The sequence below is a fragment of the Balearica regulorum genome, chromosome 3 (assembly GCF_011004875.1).
Source record: "Balearica regulorum gibbericeps isolate bBalReg1 chromosome 3, bBalReg1.pri, whole genome shotgun sequence".
NCBI classification, from domain to species: Eukaryota; Metazoa; Chordata; class Aves; order Gruiformes; family Gruidae; genus Balearica; species Balearica regulorum.
Genome location: NC_046186.1, coordinates 1,045,122 through 1,063,788, shown reverse-complemented (window position 1 = coordinate 1,063,788; position 18,667 = coordinate 1,045,122). Strand labels below are relative to the sequence as shown.

At 54.3% G+C, this 18,667-nt stretch overlaps 1 protein-coding gene across 1 annotated transcript; it reads right to left on the bottom strand.

The window, feature by feature from the left end:
- Positions 1-3,149: 3,149 nt before the first annotated feature.
- LOC142601388 (interferon-induced very large GTPase 1-like) lies at positions 3,150-10,487 on the bottom strand. Its single transcript, XM_075750232.1, is given in 1 exon segment — positions 3,150-10,487. A coding segment is annotated over 1 exon segment (7,323 nt). The 3' UTR covers positions 3,150-3,164.
- Positions 10,488-18,667: the final 8,180 nt, after the last annotated feature.

Here is an 18,667-nt window from a genome sequence, read left to right as displayed (position 1 = left end):
GGGCGGGCCAGGGGCGCCCGCGGAGGCGAGGGAGGCCGGCTGTCCCTGAGGAGACCAGGCACTGCCGAACCCGCGCGGCCCGGCTCTCCCCGCGGCTGCCGACCCCCTGCGTCTCGCTGCAGTTTTATCGGTTTTCCCTTAAAGAAAAGTGGAAGAGAACGGTGGTGCAAGGGGCCCAGAGCAGAGGGACCTTCCCAATGCAGCTTGGGCTGGCGGGTCCCAGGCGGGGAGCCTGCCCGTGTCCCACCGGCTCCAGGGACAGGCGGGGGGGCCAGGGCTCTGTTGGGGCTCCCGTGGGGAAGGGGCAACTGTTCTCACCCTCCCCGCTCTGTCCTTCCCGGCCCCCCTCCCTGTGTGCAGCCCCCATTCCCCTTCCCCAAGAGATCTCCACTTCCAGCACCATCCCGGCCTTCCCCCGGCCCCGGTCGCCTGCCCTCTCCAGCCCCCATCTTTCCCACCCCACCGGACAGTCCCTGGTCAGCTTTACAGTCACATCCCACCATCGTCAGGCCTTTTGCCTTCCCTAACGGCCTCTTCTCAGAGAGTCACTGAGAACATTAATTACAAACCTTGCAGACAGCGAGAGCTGCTGCATCCCTGTGTGACTTGAAGGCATCTTTGCATTCCTTCCCACAGCAACGCCTGCAAGGAAGGATGTGCCAGACGATCCCTCTGAGGGCGGACTGGCAGACACACTGAAAGGAGGACTGCCTCCCTGGACTGGAGAAGGAGTTGGTGTTACTGGCACACAGGCCTTGAGACATCTGAAAGATGAAGATTACCTAAAGCTTGCAAGCAATGCACAGTACACGTGGGAGAAAAAAACCCTGGAAGAGTGCTTCAGGCACACGGCACAAAGGTACCGGCACAGACCCTCCACCCGCCTGATACCCCGGCCGAGCCTGAGGCCACCCCACTCACCAGCTGGTCCGGCTTGAAGTTTGGTGGTGAATTCACACACACGCTCCACGCGCACCCGGGCTGGGATACAGACACTTGCTCCCTGCCCAGCAGCTGGCACGAGGCACGTGGGCTGTGACGCACGGTCCTGCTCCAGCTGCAGGTGCTCAGCCCCTCACCCACCTTCACACTGTTCCCCCAGGTAGTTCATTTTCAGGACACGCACCATTCCCACCCCAGTGGCTGGAGGTTAAAGACCCCCACTCACTCCAGTGGCTGACACGATGGGTCAGGGCCACCTACACGCCCAGTCTGACCCCAGTAACTGGCCCCAAATCCCCGCACAGGTCTCACCGGTAACCGGCCCTTAGTCCTTGCAGCGCACGCTCACACTGGCAAGGTTTGTTTCCTGCCGTTGTCTCCATGTCTGTTCTGTCAGGTCTGTGTCTTGGTATATTTTTGGGTTTGGTTCCCCCTTTTTCCCTTAGTTTCCCAGCTGACCACTTCCCTGATCAGATAACCTCACTGGAATAAACCTTCCCACCCTCTCACTCATCAATTAGTGTGGTCCCCACCACTGCCTCCCTTATCATTTGTAGGTCAGATGTGTTTAACTGGCTGTTCCTGTTTATGGCTTCCTCCCCTTCTTACTGTCCCTTGAGGCACTGGAGAAGGTCCTTGACCAGACACCCTGAAAGGAGCAGACACACACACCCTTACACAGACCCTCGCCCAGCTGCCACCTTCCTGTCTTCACAGCACAAACGCTGGAGTCACACACAACTGTGGCCCACCTGGAGATAAAGGATGCAGAGACCAACTCGTTTAGTTTATTAGTTTATTAGTTTTTAGCAAAGACTACAAGGGATTACAGTGAATCACCACTTTGATCAGCTCTCCAGGAGGGTTTGGTCTTTGGGTTTCAAGCGGCATTGCAGGAACTGCGTGGCAAAAAGCACCAACCACCTCACTGGTGGTCACGTTCTCCAGACCATGGCTCCGTTGCTGCCAGCCTGTCCCGACAGCATGAACACCAATGTCACACGCTGCTGAGGAAGCTGCAAAGATACATAATTCGTCCTCGTAGCCCTCTGCTGGACTCTCCCCAGTAGTTCCCAGTCTGTCTGGAACTGGGGAGCCCAGCACTGGACATACAACTCCAGATGTGGCCTCCCCAGGGCAGGGCAGAGCAGAGGGGGAGGAGAACCTCCCTCGACCTGCTGGCCACGCTCTTCTCCGTGCCTTGGCCACGAGGGCACACTGCTGGTCATGGAGAGCTTGTTGTCCACCAGGACGTCCAGGCCCTTCTCCGCAGCGCTGCTTCCCAGCAGGTCACCCCCACCCTGTCCTGGTGCTGGGGTTATTCCTCCCTGGGTGCAGGACCCTCCACTTGCCCTTGTTGGATTCCATTGGGTTCCTCTCCGCCCAACTCTCCAGCCTGTCCAGGTCTGGCTGAATGGCAGCGCAGCCTCCTGCTCTGTCGGCCTCTCCTCCCAGTCTGGGATCGCCAGCAAACGTGCTGAGGGCACACTCTGTCCCCTGTTCCAGGTCAGTGATGAAGATGTTGAACAAGACCGGACCCAGCACTGACCCCTGGGGCACACCACTCACTACAGGCCTCCAGCGAGACTCTGCGCCGCTGATCACAACCCTCTGGGCTCTGCCGTTCAGCCAGTTCTCAACCCACCTCACCTTTGACGACGTCACAGACAGAACAGCTACTGGTCTGAGGACTAGCTCAGTTTATCAATAAGGGGTCAACAAGGGAAGGATAATCCCGAAAAGCAAAGCAGCACAGCTCGCAGCCGCTGTTGAGATGGTCTCAGATCCTGCAGCCCTTTCTTACAGGGTGACAAGTGCTTGCTGCAGGAAAACTATTTTTTTGCCACTGTCACTTATTGTCTCATAGTAGATGATAAAATTGGTCCTTTCTAATGCTGCCTTTGCTCTTCATCCGGCGCTTGGTCTTAATCTTGGCCATATGACTGCAGGAATGTTTTTGGTTTTTTGCTCTAAGACCAAACGGATGCAAATGTTTATGGCAAGAAGGGAAGAGGATTCTGAGTTTATCGTGAAGCAAGGGAATTTCTGAGCGATGGCAAGAGTAGCACACCTTATTTCACCCAACTTTGTAAGCAGATAGATCCCATTTTCTTCATGTGGCTTGAGGTCGTGGTCATTACAACAATATTTTGCAGACAGGCTTGTACTATGCTCTTCTAAAATGCAAAGCAGTTGCGGTTCTTCCTTCATATCGACTTGGCCTAAAACTCCTTCAGTTGATCAAGTGCTTCCTGCTTTTTAATATTGTGCCACGAAGCAGGGATTTCTCCTTTGCCTTGAAATTTCCCGTTGTAGCATTTTTCTAGCTCTGACCTGAAATGACACACAAACCATTTCCAGTACACTTGCATTGATGGATCAGGAGTAATTTTCCAAGTGTTATATGGAGGTCCTGCATCCCGGTATTTCTTGTAGGGGTACTGGGTCTCTTCACCAATCACCAAAAAACAGTCACTTGCAACCAAACTAGAACAAATATCAATGACCAGATCGTCTGTTTTATACCACTTGATTCCTGTCAAGCCTTGCGGACGATGGAAGACAAGCTGATGGTCTCCGTCGTGATTCGGTATGGTGTTTGTGCAAACAGCCCTACAAAAGGGACACTGCTCCCAGCACCCTGCAAACTGCTCGGCCAGGATTGTGTGAGGCTGCCTTTCAAATGATCTCATATTGGCACTAGCAAACTCTTCCCTGAGGTGATCTTTCAGGGGAGCCAGTGCTTCCGTCATGGCATTATTCAGGAACTCTATGTCTGTTATCTCCTGATGCTCAATGCCCTTCAGCTCCGTCCTGGGCAAGCTTAGCACCTCTCCAAGAGCGCTGCAAAATTCATCCAGCCAAAGAGAGATTTTGTCATTTCTGTCTTTTCTGTCTTTGACAATCCTGGTGGATGTAAAAACAGCTGACTGGATGCACTCATAGCAGTGAGTAAGGGAGTCATCTAAAAACTTCTCCAGCCTCCTGTTCCCATCTAAACAGTACGTCTCAACACGTGTCTCAATGTATCTCTGTAAAAAGTCTCGTGGGCGTTTGAGGTACTGCATGAAATTCTCAAAATTTTCTTCTTCTGCCAGGTATCTCAGTATGCAAACTTCCAGAGAGGCTCTACTGCCATTGAAATCTGGGAATTTACCCTTTATGTCTCGAGCTATGGCAAGAGCTGTCCTCTCATAGACCGCCTCGCGAAGAGCTGGGACAATCTTGTCACACAGGAAAACAGCAAATGTTGTGATAGAAGTGGCTCCCTGGCAGGAAATCTGGAAACACTTAAAGAAATCTTCTCTCTTGCTCTCCAGGTAGATGCTTGGATCATTTGCTTTTTTGAATGCTGTGTGCATGGCTTTAAACCTTTCTGCTGCCATTCTGCACAGATGCAGTGATAAATCTATGCTGTAGTCTTTATTAAAACTGTATTTGGCATTGCTAGGGACCGAGTTCACACCTTTCCGTACTTCATTTAGTATTTCATGAATAAAACTTCGACTGTAATCCCTTTTCTCCCTTTCCTTCTTATCAATGTTTGCCTTCACACACTCTATGATGTTATCTGTAATGCGTTCTATGTTGCTCACCTCAGCATGATCAAAATTCATAGTCCAAGAGGGTAGCCAACCTTTTTTTTTCTTACTGACATGTTTCTTCAAGTCAACAGAAAATGCTCCGTGTTTGGGAAATGTCCTGATTCGTGCATGTAAGTTAGGCTCCTTGAAGTGCTCTAGAAGGACATCTTCTATTTCCACATCGATATCAACCTGTTCCGGAGGGGGAGCAGCAGAGGAGACTTCAGTAATCCAGGTTGTCCAGAGAGAAATAAAGTTGTCTCTCAGTTCTCTTTCACTTAGACTCTGGCCTTTTAGAGACAGAGCCAGCTCCCTGCTCCTTTTCAGGAGCTCGTTTTCATACTCTGACTTCCTTTCATCCAGTTTACACTGGTTCTTCTTTAGTTCGATAAGATTCTCACACTTCTTTCTAGTTTCAAGAAGAAGAGATTCTTTTAGTTCTTTCAGCTTCAGTTCTGTGCTGCCTTTCCACTGGATCAGTATCTCACAGTCTCTGTCTTCAGTGAAATACTTTTCCATCTCTCTCCTGATGGCATCACTTGTCTCTTGCACTAATTTTTCAAGGTGTTCTGTGGTGACCTTCTGCAAGTCCCCATTCCGAATTTTATTGTCCAGTTTCATTTGCAAGTCCAAGATGTGACTCCTCAGCTTCCAGGTCCACTGGCTAAATGCGGTTTCCAGTTTCTTGTACGCAGCAATCTCCACTGAATTCTTGAAGCTGAAAATGAAGTTTTCATTCAGCAAAGCGTTCCAGAGGTCACTAATACGAACTTTCAAGCTCGAGAGCCTCAAAACACTGCCCTGCGACTCCTTCTTGGCAGCTTGGAGAATTTTGCTCTTTAATTCCTGGACGTTCTGGCTGTAGGTGGGGTTGGGCGGTGCCATCGGGGGGTTTCCTTCCCACAGGTGAGCAAAGTAATGAATGTGGGTGTTGACGTCAAAGCGGATGACGTCACTGAAGCAGGAGACGTCACAGAATTCCTGCTGGGCAGCTGTCACGGTCATTTCATCCAGCTTTTCCTGCAGACGTCTTTGTCCTTCCATGTTCTGTTCCTTGGCAGTTATCTCGCCCACATTTTGGTGCACAAACAGGCAGCTTGGAGAAAGATTGACTTGCTTCATCCTCAGAAAAGCCTGCACAGCAATCTGAAGGACATCTTGCATTTCTGAAGGATTTTCTCCAAAGATATTGATCAGAGTCATGTTGCCGATGCCAATGACAAAGGTGGCCAGCTCGTTGTCGTGATTAAGGGACTGTTTATTGGCCATCTCTATGGCACGAAGTCCCTCTGTGTCAACAACAAGCATGTAATCAAAGCCCAAGTCCTGTTGCAGCTTCTCGTCCACTTTAATTAGCTGCATGAACGCTCCCCGGGTGCATCTCCCCGCACTGACATTAAACTGAAGACCAAACATGGCATTCAACAGGGTTGACTTCCCTGTGCTCTGGATGCCAAGCACTGAGAGAACAAATACTCGTTTGTCCCCTAGCTTCACAATTAATCTGTCAAAGATTGCGCCAACCCATCATAACGGTACGTAAGAAGCATCGCCATCCATCAGCTCAATGGGATACCCTGAAACCATCAGATCAGCTGCAATTTCAGGTAGTTTGACAAAACATATCTCCTTTGAGTTCATTGATTCCAGAGCTTCATAAATCTGCCCTACCTCTCTCAAAATATGCTCAAGGCCAATGGACGAATCATTGATTTCGTTGGAGAGGGCATCTAACTTACGCAGCAACAGAGGTTTCAGATTGCTTTTTTCATTGCTTTTCTTTATTGCCAGGATTTGAGACCATAACTGGTGATACTGTCTCTTCAGTTCGTCAAGGCGATCGGAGGTCAGGTCATCCATAAAGACCTTCATCCACTGCAGGAAGTATTTCTTGGTATCTGCTGGCTGTGACTGGAGAAAACTGAGGACTGATTTCATCAGCTGATTGAGGGGGAACGCTTTCTCCAGTTGCTTCCTTCTTATTGTCGACTTCTCTGATTCAATTTGGCTCCGATGATGCTCTATGCTCTTGTTCCTCTTTTCCTCCAAGCGAGTGAGTTCTTTGTCCTTTTTGCACCATGTGGACCACAGCTTTCCTTGAAGAGGCAGTAGCTGGGATTTGATCTCAGACAACTTCTCTTTCTTCAGAAGCTTCACCACTGCCTGTGCCTTTTCTTTGGCTGTCACACATGCGTCTGTATCTTCATCGACTAAGAATCCGTGCTTGCGAGCTTTGTCCAGGCAGGCGTCAAGGCTGAAAAGCGTGTTAGACCCTTCTAGGAGATCCCTGATTGTTTTTGTCAGCTCACCCATCAGTTCTGCTTCGTTTCTGTTCTTGATACCTATTCTTATGTTTTGGCTAGATCGGCCAGCTGAAACGTTCTCTTTTTCAGTGAAAAGACAAACCAGAGGCTTTTGCGACTGCCACAGGTCACGTAAAATTTCCATCCCTTTCTTGTCACTCTGATCAGACTCGGCTACGAGAGCCACGTTCACAGCAGATATCTCCTGTAGAAACTGCAGCTGTTCTTCATGATCCCTTGCATCTCCGTGCAGGTTACAGAAAGCCACACAGCAGTCAAAGCTGTCGTCGTCGCTACCCCGGGGACAGTACCAGGAGATCTCCACAACACCTTTCATCAGCAGACAGTTTTTGGTGCTGCCTTTGCAATGTCGGTGGAAAAAAGTGTCGTGTTTTTGTTTGCTCAGCAGAGCATTCAGGATCTGAGACTTGGAAGAGGAGGGAGAACTGCCGATCCGTATGAAGGACACGATGGGTGTCTCTGCCTGATAAATGAGTTTGTTTTTGTAACTGTTAATTCTGACCTCCTCTCCTGACTTCGCAGCCCCTTTCCAGCTCTTTTTTATTTGGCTGAGGGACCAGAGGGGAAACTCTATCTGTGAAGTGCACGGGTTGGGTACCAGGAGAGGTAGCGCAAATTGGCAGAAAGCAAGCTTTGTTGAGATGTACTGTCTCATGAAGTCGTCAGCGCAATGAAAAATTGCCATCTGGAGGTCCATGGGGTGCACAGAACTCTCCCTGGTTGCACATTCAGGGGCTTCTTCCTCCAAATCAGCAAAAAAGTCATCAAAGGAATCTGAGGGTTCATGCTCTTGCGGTGTGATTTTTGGCACGGGTGCGAGTCCTGGGTTGCTCTCGTCCTTGCAAGTCAGGTACCTCACCCGATAATCCACAGTTAATAACTTCTGCAAGAAGTAAAAAGGTAGTTCATTGTCCTTGCTGGGCTGGCTGTCATGTACAGATGTCTTATATATGATGTGGAAATCTTCCGTCCCCATTTTTCTTGGATAGTGACTTTCTAGTCCAAGGCGTGTAAGTAAGTGGACGAAATCTTGGTTTGCAATGGCTTGATTTGCTCTGGATTCGCCGCCATCTGATTTGGGTTGGGACAGACTGGAAGGCTCCATTCTCTGAAAAGTGTCTTCCATGTCTTTGATTATACTGTTTTTCTTCAGATCGTCGCATGTGTCCTCCAAGCGCCCACTGATGAAGGCATGCAAGTCACTTTCCAGCATCTCCCAGTCTTTGACTGCTCTGTGCTTTTCGAGGAGAGTTTTTATCTCTGCGGACCATAAGCTTTTCATCTGATCTTCCATGAAAACTAAACGCTCATTCTTCTGCTCAGGGGACACCTCTCTATATTCGGGCGTTACAGTTAGGCCCGTCAGCAGCAGGAAGGCCTGGGCTCTGTAAACTTCTTGCTCCTTCAGATTCAGATAGTCCTTATGTCCCATTTGCATTTCATTTATCATGAAGTTAATTTCTGGCCATCCAAGGAGGTACTGAAAAGTGCTGCTTTCCACCTGGTATCCCGTGCTGGTTGTAATTAAGAGCACCAACAGTTCTATGTCTTTCTGCGCCCTTTCCTGGAGAAACTGGAGTAAGGAGTAAACAGCTAGGCTTGTAGTCAAGGTGGCTTTTATCTTTGCTTCATGAATGGCAGATGCAGAGGTTTCTGGTGCATAGGTGACTTCCTGGATGTACTCCTTCATTTGCAGCAGTGTCTTGGTGAGATCTTCAAGTTCGGAAACATTGGGAGTTTCGGGAAGCATGTGCTCAGTATGGAAGATCCACTGCATAATGAAGGAAGACCTGGGGAAGTCCTTGACAGAATAGACATGAGGATCCAGGAGGCACCTCAACAGAGACTTGATATAGGTGGTGTTTTCCGGAGGTGACCTCGTGCAAAACAGAACGGTATTCACCAGGAACTCCTGCAGTGCTTTGTCCGACAGGCATATGTTGATCCAGACGCTATGGTTTTTGGTTTTTTCATTCAGATTCTGTTTGAAATCTATCAGGGTGAGCAGTTTTCTTTCATCCGCCGTCGCCTCCCAGGCCTTCACGCACTCCATGAAAGCTTTGGCCTCTTCCACCGCACTGACCAGTTCCTCTCCAAACATGGTGCCAACGCTTTGATTCGTCAGCGCTTCGTACACAGCCCTGAGGCTGCTGCTCATTTGATAGATGGACTTAAAATCACTGACGTGATTGAACAGGATTATATCCCACACTGGGATCAGCTGAAAGCCTCGGTCGATAACACACCAGGTTGTGTTATTACTTACAAGCCCCAGTTTCCACTGAGGAAGAGAATCCGTCTCTGATGGGCCCCCTGTGTTGGTCACGTAGACCTGAACCGCTGTGTGGGCACTCTTTCCATCTCTTCCCTGAAAAGAAGCCTGTGAGCTGGATTTTGAAACGTCCACGTCCACTCCCACGCTGACACCAAAGCCCCTGAAGCTGGCCCCAATGTAGCAGTTCAGTGCTTCAGACGCTTGTCGCTTCATCTCTTCCCGCTGCTCAGCTCTGAATCCTTCCGTAGATGCTTTCCACCAGAATATCCCCCCAAAGTGGAGGGGACCCTGGTTTACATGGGACCCAAACCTGTTGAAGAAGCTCGCACACCTGCTCTTCAGCATGTTGGGCCTGTCTGCTTCCTCAGTGATGCTCAGAAGATGCTCGATCTCTTGCAGCTCCCGCAGGGCTGCATCCGAGAGGCGAAGCTGATGCTTTTGGAAGTAGCAGGAGGCCAGAGGGATGTACTGGTACTTGGTGGTGCAAATGTAGCTCTTCTCAGAGCGGGACTGGTGGGTGCTCTCCGACCGCGAGGAGCTTCTGTAATCTACACCAGCTTCAACATTAAACCCCCAGAACCCGGCTTTGGCAGAAACGCTGACGCTGAACCCCAGCTGCTCCATGGACTTGGTGAAAGTGGCTTCTGCTGCAGAGGAGGAGAACTCCTTCCTCTCAAGCAGCGACCCTTGCTCTGGACCAGCGAGCTTGAATCCATCGGGAACCCTGATGAGCTGATCTCGCTTTGCCAGCACATCTGCAAGGCTGCTGGTTCTGTAAATGCCCTGCAGGGCCAGCCCCCCCGACGCCCGCCTCAGGACCTCCGTGTCGGGGACGTTCTCACCCCTGCCCACTGACAGCTCCTGCTGCTCCAGGCGCTTCTGGATGCTCTCCAGCACATGCACCAATGACTTCTCTGGTGGTGGTGCCCAGTACTCTTTGGGAATCTCCATGGCTTGCCACAGAGCCTCCTCTTTCTGTTTTATATCATCCTTGTTGTGGCTGTGGCTTTTGTGCATTTTTTGCAGCTCTTCCAGGGCTAGCTTGGCCTCTTCTTGTCTCTGCTTTGTCATCTCCAAGCGCTGCTTCTGCAGGTCCTCAAAAGTTTCTTTGCTGTCTGTTAGTTCCAGGAGTTTTCGGAGCGCCTTTGTTTCCCAGGCGTACCGTACTTTGCACTCCAGCTTAAGGTAGTCTTCATATTGCAGATGTTTCAGGGCTTCTCTGGACTTGACTCCCAGTATCTCCGACAGTTTGGGGAGCCAGTATCCACCATCCAATCCTTCCTTCTCACATGCTTCTGCCAGTAGTTTTTTAGCAAGTTGTGCCTTTTCATCATCCTCCACTATGTTCCCCTGGGAATCCATCCCTGTGGAAGAGGAAAACAGACTTTATTTAAGGTATGTTATCAGAAGCCATGGCCTCTTAGAAGAGGGCTGTCCAGCAGCTGCTGGATTCCTCCTACCTGGCTGCAGGAGCCCAGCCTGGGACACCCCAAGACCCAGAGGGTCTCCATCCAGGACATGGATGTGCCTGCTGCTTTCCCATTTGCAGGTTCAACCCTGAAGCTGAGTGTGCATCCAAGACACACCACACACCCTCACTCTGATGTGGCCACACAACCACCATGGACAAGGTGCTGCCTTCAACAGCACCCACGTATACCAAACAGGACTCATAAATCCATACATACAGACAGCCGCGGGCATTCCTGCACCCTCTTACCAGCCCCACGCGTCTCCTGCTCGCTGGCTGGTCCAGCTCGGTGCTCACCAGCAAACAGAGGCACGCGCTCACACACTCATCTCATGGACACCCCACACTCACAGGACACGCTCACCCTGAACACGGAGCACCGAGCACACGGGCTGTGACCTGTGGTCCCTCTCCAGCGGCCGGCACAGAGCCCCTCACTCGCCCTGCTCACGCCCGTTCACCCCAGGAGCTGCTTCTCTCTGGTGGATGGGAAAACTCCGGGTTGTCCCTGTCCAGAGCTGCACCTGGAGCATCCTGTTGGCCCATCATTAGTGACTGGAGACTTTGGGTCTCTGGCATTGTCTCCGGGCCCCCGTCTTTCCAGTTTGTGTGGTTTTGTTTATCATTTCCCCTGTCATTGATTATCCCATCTACATGGGAAAGGTCCTTGACTGGTAACTTCAATGGAGCTGACGCTCTCACTGTCCATGTGCCTTTACACCCTTTTGTTTTGTTTTTTTTTTAAACACCGTCATCCAAACCTGACAATTGTCTCTGTCTCAATTCAGTTGGGTACCAAAGAGATTTATTCAGTGCACAAAACCTTCCCGCGCATTCAGGTTTTGTCCCACCAACGACACAAGACTCTTACCAACACAGGTATTGATCCACGGTGCTTGTGACTGGGCTCTCAAACCCTTTCAGAGCCTTTAGTGTCAGCTTTGCCTTTAAAGTCAGTGAAGATTCAGGCACTATGCTCAATGGATGTGGGGTCTGATTCATCTCACCTCACAGCAGATGCTCCTTTTGGTCAGATGCTTGGCTTTCCCGAGGACGCAGGCAGCCAAGGTCCCCAGCTCAGCTGAGACAGCACACCGTCACACGGTAGACAAGCCTGGGGTGTTAAGAAGAAGATGGGGACCACCTCAAGAATTCAGGAGGACAAACAGCAGGAAGGAAAGGCCCAAAATCCTAAAGGAGAAGACCAGACAGTCAGGAGATGGCAACCCAACACCACGGAGGATTCATGCCAGGGGGCAGTGGAGGCCGTCCCTTCTCCACCACTGATGACTGCCCGGCCAGCAAAGACTCGTCGGGGCATTTGGGGTGGTGACCAGACAAGGGTTTCACCTGGGACCTAAACCCACGTACTCATGGTGTACGTTAGCCCAGGGACGGTTTGCAAGGTACCCATCTCCTGCTTGAAGTCTCTTCTGCACGCAGCAAAAGGTGCCCAGAAGGTGCCTTGGGACAGGACTGTAATGCCTTACACCACAACAGCATCACGGGGAGGCAGACCAAGCCTGGCCATGAAGTCAAAGCTCAATCTGAATGTAATTTTAAAAGGATCCCCCAGCACAGAGATCCTCCCCCAGTACCCGACTACCTGCTGGGAGAGAGTTAATGTCTTTCCTAGCAGCGGGTATAGTGCTGTGGTTGGGATTTAGGCTGGGAATAACGTTGGTAACACACTGACGGTTTAGCTGTTGCTCAGTAAGGCTTGTGCTAAGTCAAGGACTTGTCAGCTTCCCGTGCCCTGGCAGCGAGGAGGTGCCCAAGAAGCTGGGAGGGGACACGGCCAGGAGAGCTGACCCCCCTGCCCAAGGGATATTCCATACCATATGATGTCATGCTCCAGATATAACTGGGGGGTTGGCAGGGAGGCGGGACAGCTCGGGAACTAGCTGAGCATTGGCTTCAGGTGGTGAGAAATTGTGCTGTGCATCACGTGTTTGGTATATTTATTTTTTTTCCGTCCTACTAAACTCTCTTTATCTCATCCCACAAGTTTGGGGGTTTTTTTCCTTTCCAATTCTCTCCCCCATCCCACTGGCGGGGGTGGGGGTAGGTGAGCAAATGGCTGTGTGGTTGTTTTAGCTGCCGGCCGGGTTTAACCACGACAGGGTTAAACCACGACAATCGCACATCTGCTGCTGTGGGTGAAGCTCAAGCCCTGAAGAGACGGGGAGAAACACCGCCGGGGCTGGCTCGCTCCAGCGACTAAGCCCCCACCAGCAGGACGGGGAGAGAAGTGGAAAAGGAGAAGCAAGAAAAAACCTCCTGGGTCGAGGTAAGGAGAGTTCCTCAGGAAAGGAAAGCCACGCGTGCCCGCAAAGCAAAGCGGGGTGTTTATTCACCACTTCCCATCGGCGGGCAGATGCCCAACTGCAAACGCTGCAGCCGCCAGCATCTCCCCTTCCTCCTCCTTCCCCCAGCTTTGATTGCTGAGCACAACGCCGTGCGGCATGGTCCGCTCGGGTCCCAGCTCCGTCCCCTCCCAACTTCTCGCCCGTTGACCCGTTACCAACCTCTTTCAGTCTCAGATGCCCAAAACTCCGCACGGCTGCGATGGAGAACGTTACCTCCAGCCCAGCCGGACCCTGGCACACTCTGAAGTCCCAGCGTGGCTTCAGATTTCTTCAAGGATAAGGAAGAAGCCCCACGCAATTGTGTTAGTGCACGCAGAGGACCACCAAGCATTCTTATGGCGTAACTTGGGATCGCTTTCTTCCTTGGAAGTGAAGGAGGGCAGCATGAGCTGTGTATTGGGTTGCGTGGCCAGGTTTTGGTAGCGAGGGGGGCACTACAGGGGTGGCTTCTGCGAGAAGCTGCCAGAAGCTTCCCCCATGTCCGACAGAGCCAAAGCCAGATGGCACCAAGAAGGACCCGTCACTGGCCAAGGTCGAGCCCACCAGTGATGGTGGCAGTGCCTCTGGGGGAACAGAGTTAAGAAGGAAAAAAAACGTAGTGGGAGCTTTTGCAGCCAGAGAGAGGAGTGAGAAGACGTGAGAAACTCTGCAGACACCCAGGTCAGTGCAGAAGGAGGGGCAGGAGGTGCTCCAGGCGCCGGAGCAGAGATTCCCCCTGCAGCCCGTGGAGGACCCCACACCTGAAGGAGGCTGTGACCCCGTGGGAAGCCCACGCTGGAGCAAGCTCCTGGCAGGACCTGTGGCCCCGTGGAGAGAGGAGCCCACGCCAGAGCAGGTTTGCTGACAGGACTTGTGACCCCGTGGGGGACCCACGCTGGAGCAGTCTGCTCCTGAAGGTCTGCACCCCGTGGGAGGGACCCACGCTGGAGCAGTTGGTGAAGGACTGCAGCCTGTGGGAGAGACTCACGTTGGAGAAGTTGGTGCAGGACTGTCTGCCGAGGGAGGGACCCCAGGCTGGAGCAGGGGAGGAGTGTGAGGAGTCCTCCCCTGAGGAGGAAGGAGCGGCAGAGACACCGTGGGATGAACTGACCACAACCCCCATTCCCCGTCCCCCTGTGCCGCTGGGGGGAGGAGGGAGAGAAAGGGGGGTGAAGTCGAGCCCAGGAAGAAGGGACGCGTGGGGGGAGGCGGTTTAAGATTTGGGTTTATTTCTCATTGCTCTACGCCGTTTTGCTTGGTAAGAAATTAGATGAAATGCTTTCTAAGTTGAGGCTGTTTTGCCCGTGATGATAACTGGCGAGTGATCTCTCCCTGCCCTTACCTCGACCCACCAGCCTCTCGTTAGATTTTCTCTCCCCTGCCCAGTTGAGGAGGGGGGTGGCAGAGCGGCTTTGGGGGGCACCTGGCCTCCAGCCTGGGTCAACCCCCCGCAGCTGCCGTGGCACTGCCTGCACCCCGTTTCACGGGCACAGCCCCCTCGAGAGCATTTTCCCCAGCCCCGCGGCGGGGAACCGGGCTCTGGAAGGGCTTGTGCCTGCGAGGGGCCGCTCCAGGGACCAGAGCGCTTCGGGTGGTGAAGTCTGACTGCGGGAGAGGCTGGGGGAGCTGCATCCCACCATCGCTCCACAGAAAGGCAAAGGAAAACCTCTCCCCCTCGGCTTGGGCACAGAGCAGGATGTCCCACGAATGCCGCTCATTACCCCACTGCTGCCACGGTCTCTAACGAGCGGCGCGGGAGGTACGCACCACCACCCGCTGCCCGTGCCACCAGCCCGAGGACTGCACCCCAGCACCCGTTGCCTCTGCACCCCCGTAACGCTGACAGAGAGCAGGCCGCAGAAAAGGCTGTTATCAATCGTGTTCCCCAAATGACCCGTTTCAGCTTCCGAGGCCACGGGAGCACCCGCAGGGCTGCCCTCCCACCTCCCCTTTGGCCCTGCAGTCTCGCTCCGACACGTCCCAGCCCGGTTCCCGGTCTCCGGAGCGGGGGAGCAAACGGCACCAGGGTGCAGGAGCATGCACAGCTCCGCAGCCGCCCTGGCCCCCGGCGCGGCTGGGCTTCAGGCCAGCACCATCCTGACCCGCCGCGGGGCTGGTGGTGCCCGGGACAGGGTCAGCCCTGGCTGGGGGGAGCGGTTCCCAACCCGGGAACGGGCCGGCAGCAGGGCAGGGGCTCTGCAAGGGGTCTGTCCCTAGAGCAGGCAGCGGGTCCCTCCCCAGCCAGCCCCGCTGCCAGCTCTTGAACCCCGGCTTCGCCCCTCTGCAGACACCAGTCCGCCCCTGAATCCCCCCCAGATGCCTCCTCCTTCCCCACCGGCTCCTGCTCTGACCCTCCCGCTTCCTTCCTACCCTCCCAGTTCAACCCTTGCAGCACACAAAGGTCCACCGAGCCTCCTCAAAGGGGCTGGCGAGCAAAGGCTGCTTCCTCCATCCCACGCTCGGAGCAGACACAATTCACCTGCTGCCCTACGACCCCGTTTTTCCTTCCCCGGCATCTCTCAAGTGATGGGAAAACACATGAACTATGAAGCAGAAGACAAACAAGATCCCTGCTCTGTGCTGGTCCCCAGCCCCAGCGCTCATCCGGAAGGTCCTACCGTCTCCCTCCGGTGCTCGGCAGCTCCCGGGCTGGTGTCAGCCCAAACTCTCTCTATAGTCCCCGAGCTCTTACGTGGGCTGCTGCTGCTTCTTTATAGCAGCATAAAGCAGAAGTTAAACCTTCCTGGAAATCAGGGTATTGCCTGGAACAGTGTGAGAAAGTGAAACTTGGCAGCTGCTTCCCGTGCTGGAGCTGACCAGGCTGTTCAGAAGGCAGCACCAGCCCTGGGCACCCATCCAGCTCCGGCGGGGCGCTGGCAGAGCTGCTTCCTGCGACTGGGGTGAAAGGCAGCAGGGGCCGGGCAGTGCTTGGGGCTCTTGGCTCTTACCCCCGATCCCAGAACCCCTGACTGGTTTGGGTGGGCAGGGACCCCACAGCCCACCCAGTGCCACCCCTGCCATGGGCAGGGACACCCTCCACTAGCCCAGGTTGCCCAAAGCCCCATCCAACCTGGCCTTGACCACTGCCAGGGAGCCAGGGGCAGCCACAGCTTCTCTGGGCACCCTGGGCCAGGGCCTCAGCACCCTCCCAGGGAAGGATTGCTGCCTCACATCCCATCTCCATCTCCCCTCCTGCAGCTTCAGGCCATTCCCCTTGGCCTGTCCCTCCCTGCCCTTGGCACCAGCCCCTCTCCAGCTTTCCTGGAGCCCCTGCAGGGACTGGAAGGGGCTCCAAGGTCTCCCCGCAGCCTTCTCTTCTTGACGTGGTTTAGGCCCAGCCGGCAGCTGAGCACTCACTCACCCCTCCCCCAGCGGGATGGGGAGGAGAACGGAAAAAACCACGGCAAAGCCTCGTGGGTTGGGATAAGGGCAGTTTGCTGGAACAGCAAGGGAGAGGGAAAACAATCAACAACAGCGCTGATAACAGATATTCACAATGGGTGATAACAGAGAACAATTTACCGGTCCAACGACCAACCGACCAGACACTCAGCCCGACCAGACAGCCCGTCCCGGAACCACACAACTGCCAAAACCGGCCCCCCGCTCCCCGGCCCCACTAGCCCCCTTTTATGGTAAGCATGACTTCACACGGTATGGAGTAGCCCCTGGCCAGCTTGGGTCACCTGTCCTGGCTCCTTGTGACATTAACTCTGTCCTTGCCAGAACCAGGAGACTTCTCCAGGCTGAACCAGCCCAGCTCTCTCAGCCTGAGGTCTCCAGAGCAGAGGTGCTCCAGCCCTCGCAGCATCTCCGTGGCCTCCTCTGGACTCGCTCCAACTGGGATTACGGCTCGCTCAGGCTGTTGAAGTCTGGCAGTGTTCAAGGCCAGGTTGGATGGGCAGGGGAGATGGAGGAGCCTTGGCAGAGCTACTTCACCGGCTCTGGGCACGACAGCGCCCGGCTCTGCTCTCCTCCGACCCGGCCTGGGTCTGACCCTCGGCCCCCTGAAATGGCCGGGGGGTCCCTGGCAGCCTGGGGGTGCTGCGTGTTGGGGTGTCGGGGTGTGCCCGGGGCTGTGCCCGCGGAGGCACGGCCGGGGCAAAGGTTTCTTTCGTTCTCCCGGTGCTGGCACCGACCCGAGCGGAGGTGGGGAGGAGGGGGTCGGGCCGGGGAAAGGGTCCCGGCTGGCTGGGGAAGCCATGCCGTGACGGTGGCCCCCCCGGGCTCACGGAGGCGGCGGGCACGGGCGAGCCGGGGCTGATCTCAGCTCCTGGGTGTGCCGGGCTCTGCACGCCCACGTGGCGGGACGGGCAGTGGGGCCCCACTGCAGCCCCCCGTCGGAGTTGGATGGGTAGCAGTGGGTGTGTCAAGGCAAAGGGAGTTTTCTACAGGCGTATCTCCTGCCTGAAGGTCCCAGGTGTCCCAGGGCGAGCAGTGACAACTCTGCAGAACCCAGCTGTGCTCCTGGGTTTGGGTCAAGTTCTTCCCTCCCCTGCTGCACCCCAGCACAGCAAAGGGTGGGCTGCTGAAAACCACTTGCTTAAACAAACCAGATGCTTTCCCACCGTGAGCAAAACTAAAAGCAACCCTGGAAACATCTGTGTTGGGAGCCACCGAGGAAAGGTCTCCCATTTCATCACCCTGCCTTTGCCCCAAGCATCCTCTCCAAAGGGAAGGGGTCCCACACCAATGGCACTGGAGCAAAACTACTGCTGACACGAAATGTCTTGCTTCCCCCACACCGGCTCCAGCACAGCTCGGCTGAGGTCCCCTGTGTGGGGGCAGCTCCGACAACTTCCATCTGCTCTCGGTTTATGGGCACACTGGGAAATAACCCACACTAGGGCCCCACCTCAGCTCTGTTAACCCTGGAAGGGACATGGGAGCTGCCTGCTCGGGGCACCTTGGTGGGGTGGGGGTTGGAGCTGCCCTTCCTCCTTAAAATCAGCTGCTACAGGGCAGCCCCCCAGTCCTCTGCCAAGGTCCTCTCCTCTTCTCTCCTCTCCTCCCTTCCCTTCCCTTCCCTTCCCTTCCCTTCCCTTCCCTTCCCTTCCCTTCCCTTCCCTTCCCTTCCCTTCCCTTCCCTTCCCCCACCTCAGAAAACCATCCCACAGAACATCGGGGAGGTCAAGGGCGTGGACAGGCTAAGAAGGGGACTGAGTTTCATGGAGGGTGACCATGGGCCACAGACAATCTCATCTGCTCTGTCAGAGCTGGAGGCTGGGAGAAAACAGCCAGGGAAGAGACAAGTTGTCCCTTATTCCCTTATCTCCAACACCTGGGGCTACAAACAGGGCTTGGGCATGGCCAGACCCTCGGGCTCATCCTGTTTGCTGCCTCCTAGGTTTTGGCATTCACCCTTCAGCATTATTCCCACAGTGGGAATACCCACCACCTTGTGCTCCATCAGCCACCGGAACATCTCCTCTTGGCTACACCCAGGCAGCTCCATGAGCAGAGATGGGGGGAGCTGGTGGGATGGGACCCAGGCAGCAGCTGGGGCGGAGGATGGAGGAGCACTGGGAGGGGTGACTGGGAGAGGCTGAGCAGCACTGCAGACACCGTGCCAAGCTGGTCCCCACCCCACAGCCTGTGAGCTTTGCACTCGGTAAAAGAAAACCCCAGCCCAGATGCACCCCTGCTTCACCCTCCTGCCTGCACAGGGCTGGGCTGCTCACTGCATCAGCGGAGGAGAAAAACCCTCCAAAACCGTCGGGATG